Source organism: Saimiri boliviensis, chromosome 9 (genome assembly GCF_048565385.1).
Source record: "Saimiri boliviensis isolate mSaiBol1 chromosome 9, mSaiBol1.pri, whole genome shotgun sequence".
NCBI classification, from domain to species: domain Eukaryota; kingdom Metazoa; phylum Chordata; class Mammalia; order Primates; family Cebidae; genus Saimiri; species Saimiri boliviensis.
Genome location: NC_133457.1, coordinates 42,645,116 through 42,664,366, shown reverse-complemented (window position 1 = coordinate 42,664,366; position 19,251 = coordinate 42,645,116). Strand labels below are relative to the sequence as shown.

The 19,251-nt window shown below is 42.9% G+C and overlaps 1 protein-coding gene across 8 annotated transcripts in view; it reads left to right on the top strand.

The window, feature by feature from the left end:
- The first annotated feature begins 1,550 nt into the window (after positions 1 to 1,550).
- Positions 1,551 to 19,251, top strand: part of SLC4A7 (solute carrier family 4 member 7) — a 102,914-nt gene continuing 85,213 nt past the window's right edge. For 2 of the 8 annotated variants that reach the window (XM_074405748.1, XM_039480209.2), the window contains exon 1: positions 1,552 to 1,882. In XM_074405748.1, the coding sequence (XP_074261849.1) occupies positions 1,823 to 1,882 (60 nt within the window). In that variant the 5' untranslated portion in view covers positions 1,552 to 1,822. Of the gene's footprint in view, positions 1,883 to 19,251 lie in introns of all 8 variants that reach the window. The other 6 variants (XM_074405750.1, XM_039480210.2, XM_074405747.1 and 3 more) reach the window with 6 other exon arrangements.

Below are 19,251 nucleotides of genomic sequence, written 5' to 3'. Positions count from 1 at the left end.
GAGGATCTCTGCATCTCTGCCGCCTCTCTGAAGAAAAAGAGAACCACGGATATTTTGTAGTATCGTGAGGATTATTGAGATGAAATACGTTTGCCAAATGTCACAGTCTTTAATTGCAGGCCTCTTTACATAGTAGCTATTAATAGAGGCACATCTGCTCCTGTACAAGTAAGTGAACAACGTGTGCTGGACTAGAAGTAACTCTCTGGAAAATTTAGGACAAAAGAGGACTAGGGCCCAAACAAGGAATGAGTCATCCAGCATACCTGGCTACCTACTGCTGACAAAAAAGTTTACTAATACCCTGTCGGAGATGAATAGGTTGTGCGCTCTGGACCCGCTGATGTATTTATATATGCTTCCTTTGCACGACTTCAGTTCTTCCCAACTAAACTTTTCCTTATCTTTATTAAACACTCAAGGGAAACCTGTTAAAAATAATGACAATTATCAGCATGCTATGTGCCAGGCACTGTCATGAATAGAAATCCCCTTAATCCTTCAGTGAGCCTGTGTGGCAGGTATTATAATCATCTCCGGTTACAGATGGGATATTTGACAGATGCCCTATAGGAGGAACCCAAGAATGTGGCAGCTGGCTGGGCGTGGTGGCTCACGCCTATAATCCCCAGCACTTTGGGAGGCCGCGGCGGGTGGATCACCTGAGCGCAGGAGTTCAAGACCAGCCTAGCCAACATGGTGAAAACCCGTCTCTACTAAAAATACAAAAAGTAGCCGGGCATACTAAAATTACAAAAAGTAGCCGGGCGTGGTGGCGCATGCCTGTAGTCTCAGCTGCTCAAGAGGCTGAGGCAGGAGCATTGCTTGAACCCAGGAAGAGGAGGTTGCAGTGAGTGGAGACTGCACCATTGCACTCTTGCCTGGGCGACAGAGTAAGACTCCGACTCAAAAAAAGAAAAAAAAAAAATGTGGCAGCTGTCGTGGTGCCCAGTGGGCGAGCAAGCACATGAGGACACCTGGTCAAGTGTACCCCCCCTTCCACAGTCCCCGAGTTGGGGTTCGTGCCTGCTGGACTGACAGAAAAGAAACTTTCAGGAGTCCTGAAGACCCGTTAGTAGCTTAGGAGGTTATTCTGGGCGTCCTTGAGAGTGGTGGCGTCCTCCTGTCCTGCGGTCTCTCGAGAATGCAGTTAGGAGCCTAGGAAGGTAGGTGGTGAGCCCCCAAACCATTGCGAACCTCAGGGGAGCTTCCCACTTGGAAAACTAGCTAGACCCTCAGCTTCGGTCAATTAAGCTTATACAAAGAGGGGCGGGGCGTCTAGAGGAGGCGGCACAGGGGAGGTGGGCGGAAGTCTGCCAGCCGCCGATTGGCTGGGGCAAATGTCCGTCCCGCCTCCCTCCCGCCCCATCTCCGGGTGGCCTCGCGGCGCGGCCTGCGGGCGCGCGGAGGAGGCTGGCGGTGCCAGACTGGCAAGGGGGCGTGACCCGAGGAGGCGGGGCAGGGGGGCGTGTCTTGCCGGGCCCCGGAGCCGTGCGCGTCACGGCTTGCGACCCCGCCCCCGAGCCCCTCCTCCTACGCGGCTCCCTTCTCCTTCCCGCTCGGTCCTCCGTTCGCTCAGTTCTCGCTCCAGGTCCCACGCCGCGGCCTCGCTCCCCTGCGAGAGCCAGCCCTGCGGCCGCAGCGCGCACACGCGCACCCAGCGTCTCCCGCGCCCCGCTCTCCCCACGCGCGCAGACCTTGCGCACGGACGCACGCTCGTTTCTCCTCGCGCGCCGGGTTTCGGCGGCGACAGCGGCGGGAGCAGGCGGACCGCGCGCGGCAGCACCGTAGCGGCCGCCACGGGCTGGCTGGCCGGCGGGCCATGGAGGCAGATGGGGCCGGCGAGCAGATGAGACCGCTACTCACCCGGGTAACCAGCAGGGTGAGGGCGCCGCGGCGGTGGGACTCCTCGGCGGGCGCGGGGGGGGCGCGGGGCGAGGCAGACAAAGGCGGGGGGCGCGGCTGGCGTCGCGGCTCGGCCACCTCGTCCCAGGCCCGGCGCCCCCTCCACCTCCCGGCGGCCGGCGCTCCTCCCGTCCCCTTTGTGTGGCGGCCTGGGGCGCGGGTGCGAGGGGGCGGGCGGCTGCGCCGGGGAGGCCCTAGTCGGGGCGGCGGGCGGCGCGCCGCCGGCATCCTCGGCGCGGCTCAGGCGGGACGCCGACATCCCAGCAGAGGCCGTGTGTGACCCCGACCATCCATCCCTCCCTCCCTCCCTTCCTTCCCGCAGCGCTCGCCTCGCGTTTCTCAGCGCGCTCCCCAGCCGGGATCCCGGTTCCGGTTGGCGCAGGAGTTTCAGATTAGCACCTCGAGAAACCTTTCTTCTCCTTCTAAGGAGGACCGCGGCTCCACCTGTCTGTGGCCCCAGGCAGTGGTGAAGAGCTGGTTGAATCTTTCCCCCTCTTTCCGAGTGTCCCCTCCCTCTCCGCGGTGCGCTTTGTTCGGTGAATTCTCCGGCCGCGTGGACTGGCCGCCCTCCTTCGCGACCTAGGCTGTTTCTCGGTTGCCTGCCGGGTCTGCCTCCTCTGGCTGGAACTCGGGGAGTATCCTCCTGCCGCTGGCCAAGTAGAAGAAGGAGGGTGTCCTGAGCTGTCTCTTGCTCCCTCTCTAGCAAAATCGCGTTTCCTGCTGAGACTGGCTTTGGCTTCAGGGTTAGAGGGGAGTGAGAATGGACTTCAGGCCGGTGTTGTGATGATGGGTGAGTGGCTCCTGCTTGAAGAAGCGGACTTCCTGCTTTCATTAGAGCACTTGCGTCTCCACAGTTGTTTCTCCTTTCCAAGTTCGTGACTCAAAGGAGATGGAAGTATTCTAAATTTTCCTACTTCTAATTTTTACTGTGCGACCAGCAGAGGCGGGAAGGTTGTAGGGAAAATTGTCTCGTCTTTCACAGCTAACAAGAAAATTGCTTCTCATGTGTTTTTCTTCAAGAGTTATCTTTAAACTTCCTGTCGGCTTTCCCTTTTAACTTTTAGGATTATTGTTAAGGTTATGGTAAGTAGTCATTCATTAGTTCAGTACGTTCATTTATAAATTCTCCAACATAGAGGAAAACTAGTCTCCAGATAGTGAAGTCATTTAGCAGTGGTTATTGGAAGATCATTCAGTGATGGAAATGGAATACTGGAAACTCATCCTACATAATTTTCTGTAATTCCTTTTTTTTTTTTCTTTTTAGACAGAGGCTTGCTCAGTCGCCCAGGCTGGAGTGCAGTGGCACTATCTCCTCTAACTGCAACCTATACCTTCTGGGTTCAAGCGATTCTTCCGCCTCAGTCTCCGGAGTAGCTGGGATTACAGGCATGCACCACCACGCCCGGCTCATTTTTTGCATTTTTAGTAGAGATGGGGTTTCGCCATGTTGCCCAGACTGGTCTCAAACTTCTGACCTCAGGCAATCCGTCTGCCATGGCCTCCCAAAGTGCTAGGATTACAGGCGTGAGCTACCGTGCCTGGCCTTCTGTAATTCTTTCTGTAGGCTTCGAATAAACGGTTTTATAGTGCTTTCCCTGTGTGTTTCAGGTACGATGTTGTCTGTTCTTAAATTTGTTTGCAAACTTTCAGTTGAGCAGTAAAGTACCTTCGAGTTTTCACAGCACTAGGTAGAAACTATGGTGTGTTTTCAACTATTGCCTGTTTACCTTGTAGAGGAAACATACAAGGCTATTGCCCTCCAAATTATTCATTCATTCATTGTAATACTTATTTAGACTATTATTTACACTATTCTGTAGTGTCCAACAAGGCAGAACCAACTCCATCCTAATATTTTTTTTTTTTGAGACCAGAATTTTGCTGTTGCCTAGACTGGCGTGCAGTGGCCAGATCTCGCCTCACTGCAAGCTCCCTCTCCTGGGTTCAAGTGATTCTCCTGCCTCAGCCTCCCAGGTAACTGCGATTACAGGCAAGCGCCACCATGCCTGGCTAATTTTGCATTTTTAGTTGACAGGAGATTTCATTATGTTGGTCAGGCTGGTCTCAAACTCCTGACCTCTGGGCTGGTCTCAAACTCCTGACCTCTGGTGATCCACTCACCTCGGCCTCACAGAGTGCTGGGATTACACACATGAGCCACTGGGCTCAGCCCACCTTTATCCTAATAGTAGTGATAGTTGAGTTGGGAAACAGATGACAAGGGAATTATTAAACATTGCTGTTAATGGTGTAGTAGGGGAGTACTTTGGAGGGGTAAACCTACTAAATCTTTGGGAAGATAAGACTTGGCTACAGTTAACACATATGAATCAATAACAGAAATGAAATACAGCAAACTAGCATGTAGTCTAAGAATAGAATGAGAGAATAGTAAAACTGTAGGTTGAACTGATTTGAAAACAGGAAAGAGGAACTATTGGCACTGATAAAATTAAATCTTTGCTCACCCAATTTTGGTAAATGAAAGTCATAAAAATGAGAGATTATGATAGTCGTCAGTCATAACTGTTCTCTCACCCGCAGCAGACTGTTCGTCAGCATAGCCAAAAAAGTAGAACAAATTAATATTCATAAAATGCCATCTTAGGTTTATAATTATGCAAAAAAATGTTGAATAGATTGGTGGCAGTTTATATTACTCTGAAACTGGAGCTCATCTGTTTCATAGTTTAGCCTCTATGGTTTCTTCTGCTCCTAAAAGTCTGTAGTTTTCACTGATCAGGGTGTTGGAATAGAGAGAGGAACGTCATTAATCTTACAAAAATGCAACTTATCTTTTGCTTTGCTGTAAAACCTCATCATTGTAAGTCTCACTTGGAATTGTCAGTTTTTTTGTTTTGTCTTACTTTCCAGTATCGGTTAAATTCTGTTATAAAGAGCATGGTTTAGAAAGTTTTTCAGTTTCGGCGAGTAATCTACTTTATTTTGAGCAGTGCATGATTTATCACAATTCGTATACTACTGAAATTTTGGGACCATGATATTTTTCCATGATTTTGTTATGATTTTATTCATTTTGCACATATTTACTAAATATCTCATAGGTGCTAGGTAATGGGGATATAGTCAAGCAAGGTAGACAGAATCCTGCCTTCGTTGAGTTTATTCTGGCATATGGTGTGAACACAGTGATAGCATTTACATTCCTGCTAATTCCATTTGTGAGTGCCAGTTAAAACATTTCATGAGTCTGTTAGAAATTAAAAAAAAAAAAAAAGTCAATATGTTTGGGCCACAATCCATGGAGTTGTTGTAAAGGGAGAGAGCAAATCTGAAACTGTAGGACAAGGCTGGTTGCTCTCACTCATGCCTGTAATCCTTGTACTTTGGGAGGCTCAGGTGGGAGGATTGCTTAAGCATAGGGGGTTCGAGACCAGCCTGGGCAACATAGTGGGACCCTGTCTCTACAAAACATAATCACCCAGGTGTGTTGGTGCTCGCCTCTAGTACCAGATACTTGGAAGGCTGAGGCAGGAGGATCACTTGAGCCTGGGAGGTTGAGGCTGCAGTAAGCTGTTGTCATGCCACTGCACTGCAGCCTGGGTGACAGAGTGAAGCCCTGTCTCTAAAAAACACTGTAGGACAATTGAGTTAGATTCACAGATTGTTTTGCCTGGTAATTGAGATGAGGAAGTACACAGGTTTTCTTCTAAGAGCTTAGAGGATTTTGTTACACTAGACTCTTGTTATTTGAGTAGGTTAGAATACAAAGTCAGAGTAACCTGGTGTTAGAGGAACCTGGTCTATTATTTTAGTGGTATGTGGTGTGCTAACCAATATATTCTAAAATTTTGCTAGGTATAATTGTCAACATCCTGTAATGGGTTGTTTTCTTTCTCTTTTCCTCCCCCTCCTTCTTACTGTATCTTACCACAAATATGATCTTAAAGTGGATAGGATCTGCAACTTACAAAACTCTGTGGGCCATTTAGGCACTTTCCATAGGGTTACTGTTAAAGGTTAGTTACAGATCAGTGTAGCTTTTGATTTATACTATAGTTACTTGATTAGGATTTTCTCTGTAGTTATCACTTTTTACACATACAGTATTTTCAGTTCTGCAATAAGCATGTACATTCTAGCCTACAGTGAAATTTACTTCTTTTTGTTTAGCAGGCAACTTTGTGTATTTTGTTGCATTTTTTGCAATTTGGGAAAATTTAGATTATTTGCAGTTATAATGGGGACAAACCAGTAAAAGGTCTGTGGTTGACATAGTGTTAGGACTGTTAGTGCTGCTGTTGTCAGTCTTTCCTAGGGCAGAGGGCTAGCTGATTAGAGCAGACTAGGTTGCCTAAATTAGTGACTCTTTTCTTCCATGGAATAGACAATTTCAAATGAATGTTACGAGAGTGGCCTGACACTTTTTGTTGTTGTTGTTGAGGCAGGGTCTCACCCTCAGGGTTACCCAGGCTGAAGTACAGTGGCATGATCACTGCTCACTGCAGCCTTGACTTCCCAGGCTCACGTGATCTAAGCCTAAGCCTCCTGAGTAACTGGGAATAGGCACACCACCACACCTGGCTACTTTTTTGTACTTTTAGTAGAGACAGAGTTTAAACATCTTGCACAGGCTGATGTCGAACTCCTTGGCTCAAGTGATCCACCCTCTTCCAACTCCCAAAGTGCTGGGATTATAGGCGTGAGCCACTGCACCTTGCCAACACATCTTTTCAGTACTTGGTTTAGAGAGTTAATATGTTTGTGCTCGCCTTGGCAGTACATATACTAAAATTGGAAAATTAATATGTTTATGATAAAGATTTGTATTTTATCTGGAGCTAATATGCCAGTACCTTCAGGTTCTAGTTTGGCCTTTTTTTTTCCCCGGAGACAGGGTCTTACTCTGTTACCTAGGCTGGAGTGCATTGGTGCCATCTCCGCTCACTACAACTTCTGCCTTCTGGGTTCAAGTGATTCTTGTGCCTCACCCTCCTGATTAGGTGGGATTGTAGGGGCTCACTACCACACCCCTCCCTCTTTTTTTTTTTTTTTTTTTTTTTTTTTGTATTTTTAGTAGAGACAAGGTTTCACTATGTTGGCCAGGCTGGTCTTGAACTCCTGATTGCAAATGATCCACCTGCCTCCGCCTCCTAAAGTGCTGGGATTACTGGCATGAGCCACTGCTCCTGGCCTAGTTTGGCAGTTTTAAGCAGATTTTCAGATTTCTTTCAAAGAGGATGTTTTAAAATGTTTTAATTTTTCTTTCGCCATTTTAGTGAGTGTCCTTTAGCAGTTTATTTTCAGTATCAAGAGGGCAAAGCACAGTCCGGTGTTCATAGTGAAATAGAGAAGATGCTTTAATGTTTTAAATGTGCTTTTTAAAAAATTGTTTTCAGAGAATTTGATGTGAACTAGTGTCATTTGGTTCTGATTCTGTTCACTTACATCTTAGGCAGTAGCGAAGTTGTCTTCTCTTTCTCTCTGGATTCCAGGGCTGTATTGCTTCTTTTCAGTCAGATTTCCCAATTTAGAAAAGATGTCAAATTGCCTATCATCTCTGATTAGGAACATGAGAAATGGTTATACTTTTGACAGTAGATTCACACTCGGAAGATGCCTGTTTTATTTTGTTACAGAAAGGAATGTAGAATGGTTTTTCAGAAGAGCATGAAATAGGGGAAAAGATGATACTTAAAACCTTTTTTCTCTCATAATTTATGGCAACACATAATTAACACTTTGTACTTTGTTCTTGCTGCATATTCTTTGATACACCCAATGTTTTTCATTGAATACTATTTTTTTATTCTAGAAAAATACTGAAAATACAAAGAACTACTCTTAGGAATTGATGTACTCAACAAATAAGAATAAAGCAAATTTATGTGTAGTAGAGTCTTTCCATTGAGTCCCATGGTAGTACTGGAGATGTTTTCTGTTAAAGTCTTCTAAGAAACAAATTTTTGATAATGATTTAAATTAAAGTTTTCTATTCCAAATATTGTACTGTGGCGACTGAGATATTATCTTGAGCTAGAAAACATTAAAAAAATGTTTGCACTTTTTAACATTTGCTCTGGGTGGGTGGAAGTTGTGTCAGGGAAGTAAGGGAAGAAGGATGCAAAGGGCTGCTATTTTGTGAATTACAACAGATGCCTTCTCTAGGCAGATGCAAACTTTAACGCAAAGGACCCTGGGCTGAGCTTCAGCCTGCCTCTGGAAACCCTTTTGTAAGGTACTATTCCCAAAACCAGATGTGGTAGTCCTGAATGTACCACCTTTCTAAATTAATACCTCTTGTCTCCTAATCATTTCCTTTACCTGACTGTAATCATGCTTGGGATTTTTTGATCTACATCTAAAACTCCTGGAATTTTTTCCCCTTTCTCCTGGGCATTCACGTTGCCACATTCAAATTTGCAGCAAAATTATACCTCTGGTAGCTGCTGCTGTCAGTTGTGAAATGTATTGTGATCTAAAAAATCCTTGATGTAAAGATTTCATACTGTACAAGACAAATTAAAGACCAACTTTCTAGATTCTGTAAGAATATAATTTATTTAAAGTAAGAGACACTTTAAAAATCAGACCACAACCCCTCGTAATAGTTTCCACTGTAATTTAGTAAAATTTACTTTGATACCATTAATTATTAAACATGATTCCTTTGAGTATGTTTTGTTTACTTTGCACCAAGGTAGAACTCATGGTGAATTCTCTGCTCGTTATTACCCATTTGCTTTGCATGAAAAGTGTCCTGGGTTCTCTCTTAGCATTTGGAATATTAATGGTGCCATAGATAATATGGCATTGTCTAGTTAAATTAAAATAGAGATGACCATGGGATCTGTGATGGGCTTTGGGGGTCCTTGAAGCCTCAGAAACTATGAAAAATTTTATGTTCCTATGCATTCTTTCCAGGAGAGGGTCAAATAGCTTTTTACTTTCACATCTCAAAGGGCTTTATCATTCAAAAAACAGCTAAGGAATGCATTCTGAAAATTAAGCTCAGCTTGGTTTGTGTTCTTCAAAGTTCATAGTCTTATATTTAGTTTAAATAGCTGACAATAATGATTACATCCACTCCATTTAACATTCTTTTGTAGTTTGTTTCACAGAATGCTACATCTATAGGAGGTTTTGCCAGAGAACCATTCCGTAGACAGGCAAGTTTGGAAAATGTCTTACATTATCCTGTTTGGAGGTGCACAAAACATAACAGTGTGTATTAAAAGTTCTGAGTAGGGCCGGGCGTGGTGGCTTATGCCTATAATCTTTGGGAAGCTGAGGCGGGTGGATTGCTTGAGCTCAGGAGTTCAAGACCAGCTTGGGCAACAAGGTGAAACCTCGTCTCTACTAAAATACAAAAATTAGCCTGGTGTGGCAGTGTATGCCTGTAGACCCAGCTACTCGGGAGGCTGAGGCAGGAGAATCGCTTAAACCTGGGAGGCGGAGGTTGCGTTGAGCCAAGATGGCACTCCAGCCTGGGTGACAGAGTGAGACTCTGTCTCCAAAAAAAAAAAAGGCCCTGAGAAATCTTTTTTTTCCTTCTTTTTTAAAATTTTTATTTATTTATTTATTTGAGGCAGAGTTTCGCTCTTGTTACCCAGGCTGGAGTGCAGTGGCGTGATCTCGGCTCACCGCAACATCCGCCTCCTGGGTTCAGGCAATTCTCCTGCCTCAGCCTCCTGAGTAGCTGGGATTACAGGCACGTGCCACCGTGCCCAGCTAATTTTTTGTGTTTTTAGTAGAGACGGGGTTTCACCATGTCGACCAGGATGGTCTTGATCTCTTGACCTCGTGATCCACCCACCGCGGCCTCCCAAAGTGCTGGGATTACAGGCGTGAGCCACTGCGCCCGGCCGAGAAATCTTATAATAAATATATTAAGCCGGGCGCGGTGGCGTGTGCCTGTAGCCCCAGCTACTCAGGAGGTTGAGATGGGAGGATCTCTTGAGCCCAGGAGTTCTGGGCTGTAGTGCCCTTCGGCATCAATATGATGAGCTCTTGGGAGCGAGGGACCACCAGGTTGCCTAAGGAGGGATGAAACAGGTCAGGTCAGAAACGGAGCAGGTCAGAAACGGAGCAGGTCAGAACTCCCATGCTGATTGGTAGTGGGATTGTGCCTGTGAATAACCACTGCACCCCAGCCTGGGCAACATAGCGAGACCCCGTCTCTAAAAACAAAAAACAAAACAAAACAAAAAATACATTAAACTTTGATGGGGAGAGAATGCAGCTTAATATTAAATGGTATTGCCAAACCAGAGATCTTTGATTATTCCAGACTACTGAGAAACAGAAGTGAAGAGGAGGAGCAGTGGTTTGGTATCAACCATGGGTTCAGATCTTAGCTTAGCCTCTAATGGTAGAGACTGAAAATTATTAGAAAATCTCTTTCTGCCTGTGAGTTCACATCTTTAACACAGTTATAATAATAAGGGATTAAATGAGAGCCCTAATATAATGCATTGTTCAGAGCAGGCTTTCTCTAAAAAGTTAGTTATCTGTTCTTTACTAACTTGCCACACAGCAAAGGACAAAATCATAAATCTTACATTAGGATTTGCATCAATGTGAGACACATGACATTCCTCCTGTCCAGTGCTAGGATTAGAGGAAGAGTATGGTAGAACCTTCAGCAGAGTTTCATTATTTCTTCTGAGGGGCTAGAATAATGCTGAAGTTACCAGTTCAAAGTTAGCTGTAGTTCTTTCCTTCTATTTTTAAAAGGTTTTATTACATAAGTTTTGTGAATTAAGTTGCTGATGTTACAGAAATTAAGTATCGGAATGAAATTTGCCTCTCTGCCTCCAGATTCCCTGAGGGCTGGAGATAGCGTTTTCCTGGGTCTGCTAAATTCTCAATTAAGTTTAGCTTAGGGTTTAACACATTGAACAAATGTGTTTGTTCAGTGGGTGAATGTTAGGATGAAGTTAGTCTGTTATGACACTGCTACAAAGAACTACCTGAGACTGGGTTGTTCCTGAAGGAAAGAGGTTTAATTGACTCAGTTCTACAGGTTATACGATGGGAAGACTCAGGAAACAGACATGGTAGAAAGGGAAGCACGGAAGTCTTCACATGGCAGCAGGAGAGAGAGAGAGAAGTGAGAAGTGCTACACACTCTCAAAATCGAGCTCTCATGAAAACAGCAAGGGGGACATCTGCCCCCAGGACTCAGTCATCTCTGACCAGGCCCCTTCTTCAACACAAGATGATGAGATTTGGGTGGGGGCACAGAGCCAAAGGATAGCAGATGATATCATGACTCAGTAAGATTGGAAATTGAATATACTGCTAGTTAATTGTTTAATTAGTCAAGTGATACATTATATGGCTTTTGTTTGGTAGTAACCATTAAGAAAAAGAATGCTACTTTGTTTGATACAACTGCCAGTAGAAGAGAATGTTTCTTGCCTTGTTTCCTTGAGTGGGAATGTTGAGTAAATACAGTAAATGCAAGTTGGATTGATTCCAAAGAGTAGGTATCATTTTTTTAAACCTGAGAGAAAATTTTAGACAGGTGAATATTAAGCACCATTCAAATGAAAATTTCTTGAAAATGTATCCTATTTTCACCACTTTTAAGTTTATTTACATTGATTGTTGGAAAACAGTGGGCATTTTACTTAAATCTTAATACTTGTGTAATTTTGCTTTATGAAAAGCAGTGATTTCTGATATATGTGATTATAAAACCACCAAACGACAAGAGATTTCGGATTCCAGATGTCAGCTGTTATATGTATTGGTTTGAAATTAGCTATTCTGTTCTTTTTGGAATTATTACTTACATAATAGAAAATTTTTCTGTTCATCTGCTTTTAATTTTGTGATTTCGAGGTTTGTGGACCCTCTTCATTCCTGGACTCTGCCTCCCTGCCTTGCCAATCCATGCATAAATGTTTATACAGGCGTTATAATTAGCCAATGCACTGACTCAGTAGAGTCCTTTCAGTAATAGTTTGTCTTTATTTTTGTTTTTTTCATAATTATTCCCAAATGACCTTAATTATGAAATGTGCCAGAGTAACTTCCTTATCCATTTTTGCGTATGCCACTAACAGTATCCTCAGATAAGATTTTGTTATGAGCCTGTTTGTATTTGGGCAAGTTGGTCATTTGTTAGGAATAAGGGATTCATTCAGTCTAAAATTGGCCTTCATTTAGCCTTTCATTTGATCTTACTGAGCCATTTTATTCAGTAATGGAAAATTCAGTAAATAATCACAGGCCTCAACCCTCATTTTGAAAACAAGGTAAAGTTTGGAGGTGGGTTAACCTAGATGTAACAAATATGCGTTTGGGTTTCAGATATACCTGAGTTCCCTATTTCTAATCTGCCACAAGGTGGCTTTGGGCAGCTAACATCTTTGAATCTCACTTTTCTCATTTGCAAATTGGAATTACTGTATTAACCTTACAGGGCTCGTCTCATGATCAGGTGGAATGCTGTGTATAAAATGCTAAATGTGCCTCTTGGAAACTTGCTATTAATAATCAGCCTGTGTTCTTATGTAGTATCCTACGTAACAAAATTCTAAAAGAGTTTGTGTATAGAAAGAAGAAAAAGAAAAAAATCTTGACTATCCTTAAACTCTTGGTATTTAGATATTCTAGATAACTATGTTGGCAGGGGTTTGATACTGTTTTTTTTTTTCTTTTTGAGACTGAGACTCACTTTGTTGCCCAGGCCGGGATGCAGTGGCACAATCTCAGCTCACTGCAGCCTCCATCTCCCAGGTTCAAGCAATTCTCTTGCCTTGGCTTCCCAAGTAGCTGAGTTTACAGGTATGTGCCATCATGCCTGGCTAATATTTTTGCATTTTTAGTAGAGATGGGCTTTCACCATGCTAGCCAGGTTGGTCTCAAAAACTCCTGACCTTGAGTGATCCAGCTAAGTCAGGCGTCCCCAAACTATGTCCCGTGGGCCGCATGTGGCCCCCTGAGGCCATTTATCCGCCCCCCCACCGCCGCACTTAGGAAGGGGCACCTCTTTCATTGGGGGTCAGTGAGAGGAGCACAGTATGTGGCGGCCCTCCAACGGTCTGAGGGACAGTGAACTGGCCCCTTGTGTAAAAAGTTTGGGGACGCCTGAGCTAAGTGCTGGAATTACAGGCATGAGCCACTGCGCCTGGCCTAATACTGGCTTATTGCCTAAAGCATCACATTTTAAAGGATAAGACGTTGACAAAATATTTAAAATGTGATATATCTCTCCTTTTAAAAAATGGAGTACTGATCACTAACTAGCTTTAGACTGTTTTTAAAACTTGTTTTTAACTGTTTTATCATTGAATTTGTTTTCTGCTGTAGATTTGTTACCAATAACAAATGAAATTACAGTTATAATTTATTATCATAACTTAAAGATGTTTAGGAATTTCCAGAATAGCTATGTGGCACTGAATTTTATGGGGCTAATTTACTCAATCTGCCTATCATCTGTCTATTTATTGGTTTATTTTTTGAAATGGGGTCTCTGTCACCCAGGCTGGAGTGCTGATAATGATCTCGGCTCACTGCAACCTCTACCTCCTGGACTCAAGCAATCTTCCCACCTCAGCCTCCCAAGTAGCTGGGACTATGGGCACCACCATGCTTGGCTAATTTTTTGTATTTTTTGTTTTGCCATGTTGCCCTGGCTAGTCTCCAACTCCTTAGCTCAAGTGATCTGCCTACCTCGGCCTCCCATAGTGCTGGGATTACGGGCGTGAGCCTATCCTCAAGCTGCTTTTCTAGTTTAAAAAAATGTGATTTATCAAAGAGGTTATTAAAGTAGGAATTTTAAAGTAATTCAGCTTGTCGTTAAGAGTTGTCTGTGTATTGACTTTATTAAGTTAATTGTATTATTTTTTAAAGAAATGAGGTCTTGCTATGTTGCCCAGGCAAGAATGCGGTGGCTATTCACAAGCATAATCATAGTACACAGGAGCCCTGAACTCCTGGGCTCAAGTGGTCCTCTGGCCTCAGCCTCCCAACTACCTGGTACTAATGGTACATACACACACACACACCATTCCCAGCTTATCAATTTTTGTGATGTTTTCTTGCCTTCATTTTTTAAGCTGATTCAAATTTTTTTTTTTTTTTTTGGAAATGGAATCTCTGTTGCCCAGGCTGGAATGCAGTGGCGTGATCTGGGCTCACTGCAACCTCCAGGTTCACGTGATTCTCCTACCTTAGCCTCCCAAGTAGCCGGGACTACAGGGTAATTTTTGTATTTTTAGGAGAGATGAGGTTTTGCTGTGTGATGGCCAGGCTGGTTTCAAACTCTGACCTCAGGTGATCAGCCCACCTTGTCCTCCCAAAGTGCTGGGATTACATTACAGGTGTGAGTCACTACAACCAGTCAATTAAAAAAAAAATTTTTTTTTAAATTTACTGTTTTGTCATTGACTTAAGCTCATGTATTCAATTTTTATATGTTAATTTATTTGCTGTCCTCTGCTAATTGCATTGGTTTAGCAATGACTTAAAAGGTTAAGAAATAAATATTGACTGGATTAGCTCCAAGGATTGTTGTTTTATACCATGCCAGTGCTTTCTTTGTTATGATTGTGGGCTTTGAATAGTTAGGGGCAGTTTGAGATTGTAATTTGGTAGCAGTGATTTTAGATGTTGGGGGATTGCTGCCTCTGCTCGTTTAGAATCAATAGCTGATTGGAGGAGTAAAGAATGTTCACTGAGAAGATTTTTATATAAAGCCAAAATGATAACATTTTCAGCTTTATTTTTCAATCAGCCTCAGGAATGTCACATGAAGTATAAAAAATGAGTGTTGGCTGACAAATTTTTGTTGGGCCTGTTGGTTAGGAGTCATTTACTGTTTAATGCCTCAAATGTCAAAACTTTTGCTTTAGTTTGTCATCTGAAACAAATAAACCTGAACCACAGTTTATAAAATGAAAGCATGGGACCTTTAATGGGAATTAAAAAAAAAAATTTATTTAAAAATTTTTTTTGAGAGACAGGGTTTCACCATGTTGGTCAGGCTGGTCTGAAACTCCTGACCTTGTGATCTTCCCACCTTGGCCTCTCAAAGTGTTGGGATTACAGGAGTGAGCCACCGCGCCTAGCCCTAAAGGATTTTTTTTACTCACTTTGTTGATGGTGTATTAAAGCTTCAAATTTGCGCCCCTTTCACTTTGTTCTCCATTTCAAATAGCTGTGGGGCTGAAATTCTGACTAGCCTCTGCCTGCTTTTAATGTAGTTATTGTTAAATAAAATTCAGAAAGGATCTACCCCAAATATTCATCTTCTGAATCTCTTCCTTACTTCAGATTGAATCTTTTCCAAGCAGCAGGTTGTGACTTACTAATAACTTGTAAGAACAATATAGTGTATTATAAGTGTTAGAAAGGAATAGAATACAAAACTTAAAAACTACATTACAAAGAGGAAAAAATTTCGTTTGGTGAAACATTTTATTCATGCATACATACGTGACATGTTAAGAGGTATGTTATGCTTGGCCTTTTGGCTAAGATCAAGTGAAGAGGTATGTTACATACTGGGTCATGATGCAAAATGCATTTCCAGGGTTTGCTGTTTTTTTGTTTTTGTTTTTTTTTGTTAAAGTTGGAGCTACTCACTGTTTTATTCCTTAAAACAAGTTGGAAAACCTTGCTATAGATTAACAGTTGATTGCATTCTTTCGGGAATAATACATACATATATATTCATGTGTTCAATATATACATCAATCATATATATTCCTTAAAATGTTAACACCCAAGTATTAGTATTTAGATTAAATGCTGTTATTTGGCTTATTAATTAACAGTACATCAAAGTTTTTATTTTGGCAAATTTAACTTCATACTTCATTAATTACTTGTTCCATGTATAATATTAATAAATTGAGGTGTAATGAGAAGAAAGAACTGCCAACAGATTATCTTCTGTCCAATTTCAAACTCAAATTAACTGCTTAAGCCTTTAAGCTCATGGGCAAAAAAAGAAAATCTACAGTTAGCAAGACTTTGTTTAGTCAGTTTGACTCAGAAATACTTGAAATACTGTAGTGTGTTTAATTTGAAGAGGACTTATGGAAAAGTATACCTTGTCCTACACGTCTCTTCATTTATATCCTTTGTAATATCCTTTATAAACTGGTAAACGTAAGAAGTGTGTCTGTGAGTTCTGTGAGCTGTGAGAATTTTAGTGGTGCTAAAAACTGAAGTGGTTGCCCAAATTAAGCAGTGTGAACTCAGCAGTGATATTTAGCAGTATGAAACCCAGTGGACTGGCTGTGCTCCTTACTGAAACATATGTTTTAAAATGAGACAGGTTTCCATTTGTCTTACAGGGATTTGTCCTTCCTCTTGTCTTGGCTATTGACTTCAAGTTTATCTGTGTAAATCAAATTAAAATCTTGGTGTTTGTTACAGTTTTTTTTTTTTTTTTTTTTTGAGACGGAGTTTCGCTCTTGTTACCCGTGCAGTGGCGCGGTCTCGGCTCATCGCAACCTCCGCCTCCCGGGTTCAAGCAATTCTCCAGCCTCAGCCTCCTGAGTAGCTGGGACTACAGGCATGCGCCACCATGCCCAGCTAATTTTTGTATTTTTAGTAGAGACGGGGTTTCACCATGTCCAGGATGGTCTCGATTTCTTGACCTCGTGATCCACCCGCCTCGGCCTCCCAAAGTGCTGGGATGACAGGCTTGAGCCACCGCGCCTGGCATTGTTACAGTATTAATACTGACTTATTGTGTTAATGTTTGTGCTGCTTATTTGCTGTGATTTCAATTTTGTTAGCTGGTACTGAATTGCTAGTATTTTAAAATAATGAAGTGAACATTTTTGTGACTGTTTTACTTACAATTCCATAAATAAGGCCTATGAGTAAAAATATAGTTTAAAACAGGCTACGGTATGTGGCCTAGTGGAATGAATATGGGTCCTTTGAAATTACATACCCCTAATTTGAATAATGATCAGCTGTGTTACTATAAGGAGTTCTTGTGAGGATTAACAATAATGTTTCTAAGGGGCCCAGTGAAAGGTGCATTGTCCCTAGAGACAGGACGTTATTTTAAATTCTGTCATATCCAAGCTGAAGCAATCGGGAACATTATTTATTTATTTAATTTTTTTGAGACGGAGTTTCGCTCTTGTTACCCAGGCTGGAGTGCAATGGTGCGATCTCGGCTCACCGCAACCTCCGCCTCCTGGGTTCACGCAATTCTCCTGCCTCAGCCTCCTGAGTAGCTGGGATTACAGGCACTTACCACCATGCCCAGCTAATTTTTTGTATTTTTAGTAGAGACGGGGTTTCACCATGTTGACCAGGATGGTCTCGATCTCTTGACCTCGTGATCCACCCGCCTCGGCCTCCCAAAGTGCTGGGATTACAGGCTTGAGCCACCGCGCCCGGCCCGGGAACATTATTTAACTTTTCTGAGTCTCAGGTTTCTTCTTTCACATACTTGGGAGAGTAACACTTGCTCCAAATTATATATATATATATATATATATATATATATGGTTTTTTTTTTTTTTTTTTTTTTTTTTTTAGGAGATGAGGTTTCACCATGTTGGCCAGGATGGTCTCGATCTCTTGACCTTGTGATCCACCCGCCTCGGCCTCCCAAAGTGCTGGGATTACAGGCATGGCTGGTTTCAAACTCCTGACCTCAGGTGATCCACCCGCCTCAGCCTCCCAAAGTGCTGGGATTCTAGGCGTAAACCACTGTTCCTGGCCAAGAAAGTAAAAATTTTAAAGAATTTAAAACATATCTTCTCATAATTAAAATTGTGCACCTTTTCTGTACTCCCCACCCCCTTCTGTCATGCAGAGAAACAGGTCCTCTGCTTTGTCAGCATTATCATTTGCATCTAGTTACATTCCTGTATTTTGTTCTTATACCTAAAAGGTAATTTTCCATCTGTAAAAGTAACTTAAATGGCTACTGCATATGCTTTCTTAATCACCTGAATTCCTGTAGTTTTCCACCTAATTTAAAATTTGTAGGTTGCCCCCAATTTGGCTGATTGAAATTCACAATTGGAATTCTAAGCCATTTATTATTTCTTTTTCCTGAATTTAAGATTTCAAAAAATCTTAAATTGATTATATAATCAAATTAATTTAAAATGAATGAAATCAGTTAATTTGATTGTATAATTTAATGACTGCAAAGCAGCAAAAACATTATTACTTTTTTTTTTTTACTGTGCCTACCAGTTCGGTTTTAGAAAACGGGAAAATGGTTAGGAAAATTTTGAACCATCTTATGTAGGTAGCTGAACTTGTGAAATGCTTTTTCAAAAATGTTATTTGCTTTGTTATTAAAGTTGTATCTACTTGAAACAATTGGTTGTAGTTTTTTTTTTTTTTTTTTTTTTTTGATATGGAGTCTTGCTCCATAGCCCGAGCTGGAGTGCAGTGGCGCAATCTCGGTTCACTGCAACCTCCATCTCTCAGGTTGAAGCTATTTTCGCGGGTCAGCCTCCGGAGTGGCTGGGATTACAGGCACGCCTGGTAAATTTTCGTGTTTTTGGTGGAGACCAGGGTCTCACTACGTTGTCTAGGCTGGTCTTAAACCCCTGCTTTGGCCTCCCAAAGTGCTGGTGTTGTAGACAAAACCGGGTTCTTGTCACACGGGCGGGAAAGAGTAGGCACACAGACACTTTGAAAGGTGAGGGGTTACGAATTTCTTGGACGAAAAAAGAGAAAACACAACAAAGAAAGATGGAGTCCTGCTAACAGGCTGTCCATCTCACCAATTGAATTCCATGTTACTACCCCGGAACAGGCGGGGACAGGCTCTTGCCCCTGCCAATGGCGCCAACTTTTCGCACCTCCAGCCTATCCTCCCGGTGCGCAGATTGTCACGCAGACTCTCAAGAGGAAAAGAAAGGACGCGGCAAAGTGAGATGGAGTCCTGGTAACAGGCTGTCTGTCTCACCAATTGAATTCCATGTTACTACCCCGGAACAGGAGGGGCCAGGCTCTCTCCCCTTGCAAATTGCGCATTTTGCGGCTCCACCCCATCCTCCCAGTGCGCAGGCCACTAGTAGGTTGTCTTGAATCCCTGTTTACTTGGTGCTCTCATTACGATTACAGGCAAGAGCCATTGCGCTGGGCTGGCCTGTTTGCTTGCCTTTTTTTTTTTTTTTTTTTTGAGACAGAGTCAGGCTCTATTGTCCAGGCTGGAGTGCAGTGGTGCTGCAGTGTCGTCTCACTGCAACCTCTGCCTACCAGGTCCAAGCAATTCTCCTGCCCCACCCTCCGGAGTAACTGAGATTGCAGGTGCCCGCCACCACACCTGGCTAATTTTTGTTCGCCATGTTGGCCAGGCTGGTCTCGAACTCCTGACCTCAGGTGATCCACCCGCTTCTGCCTCCCAAAGTGCTGGGATTACCGGTGTGA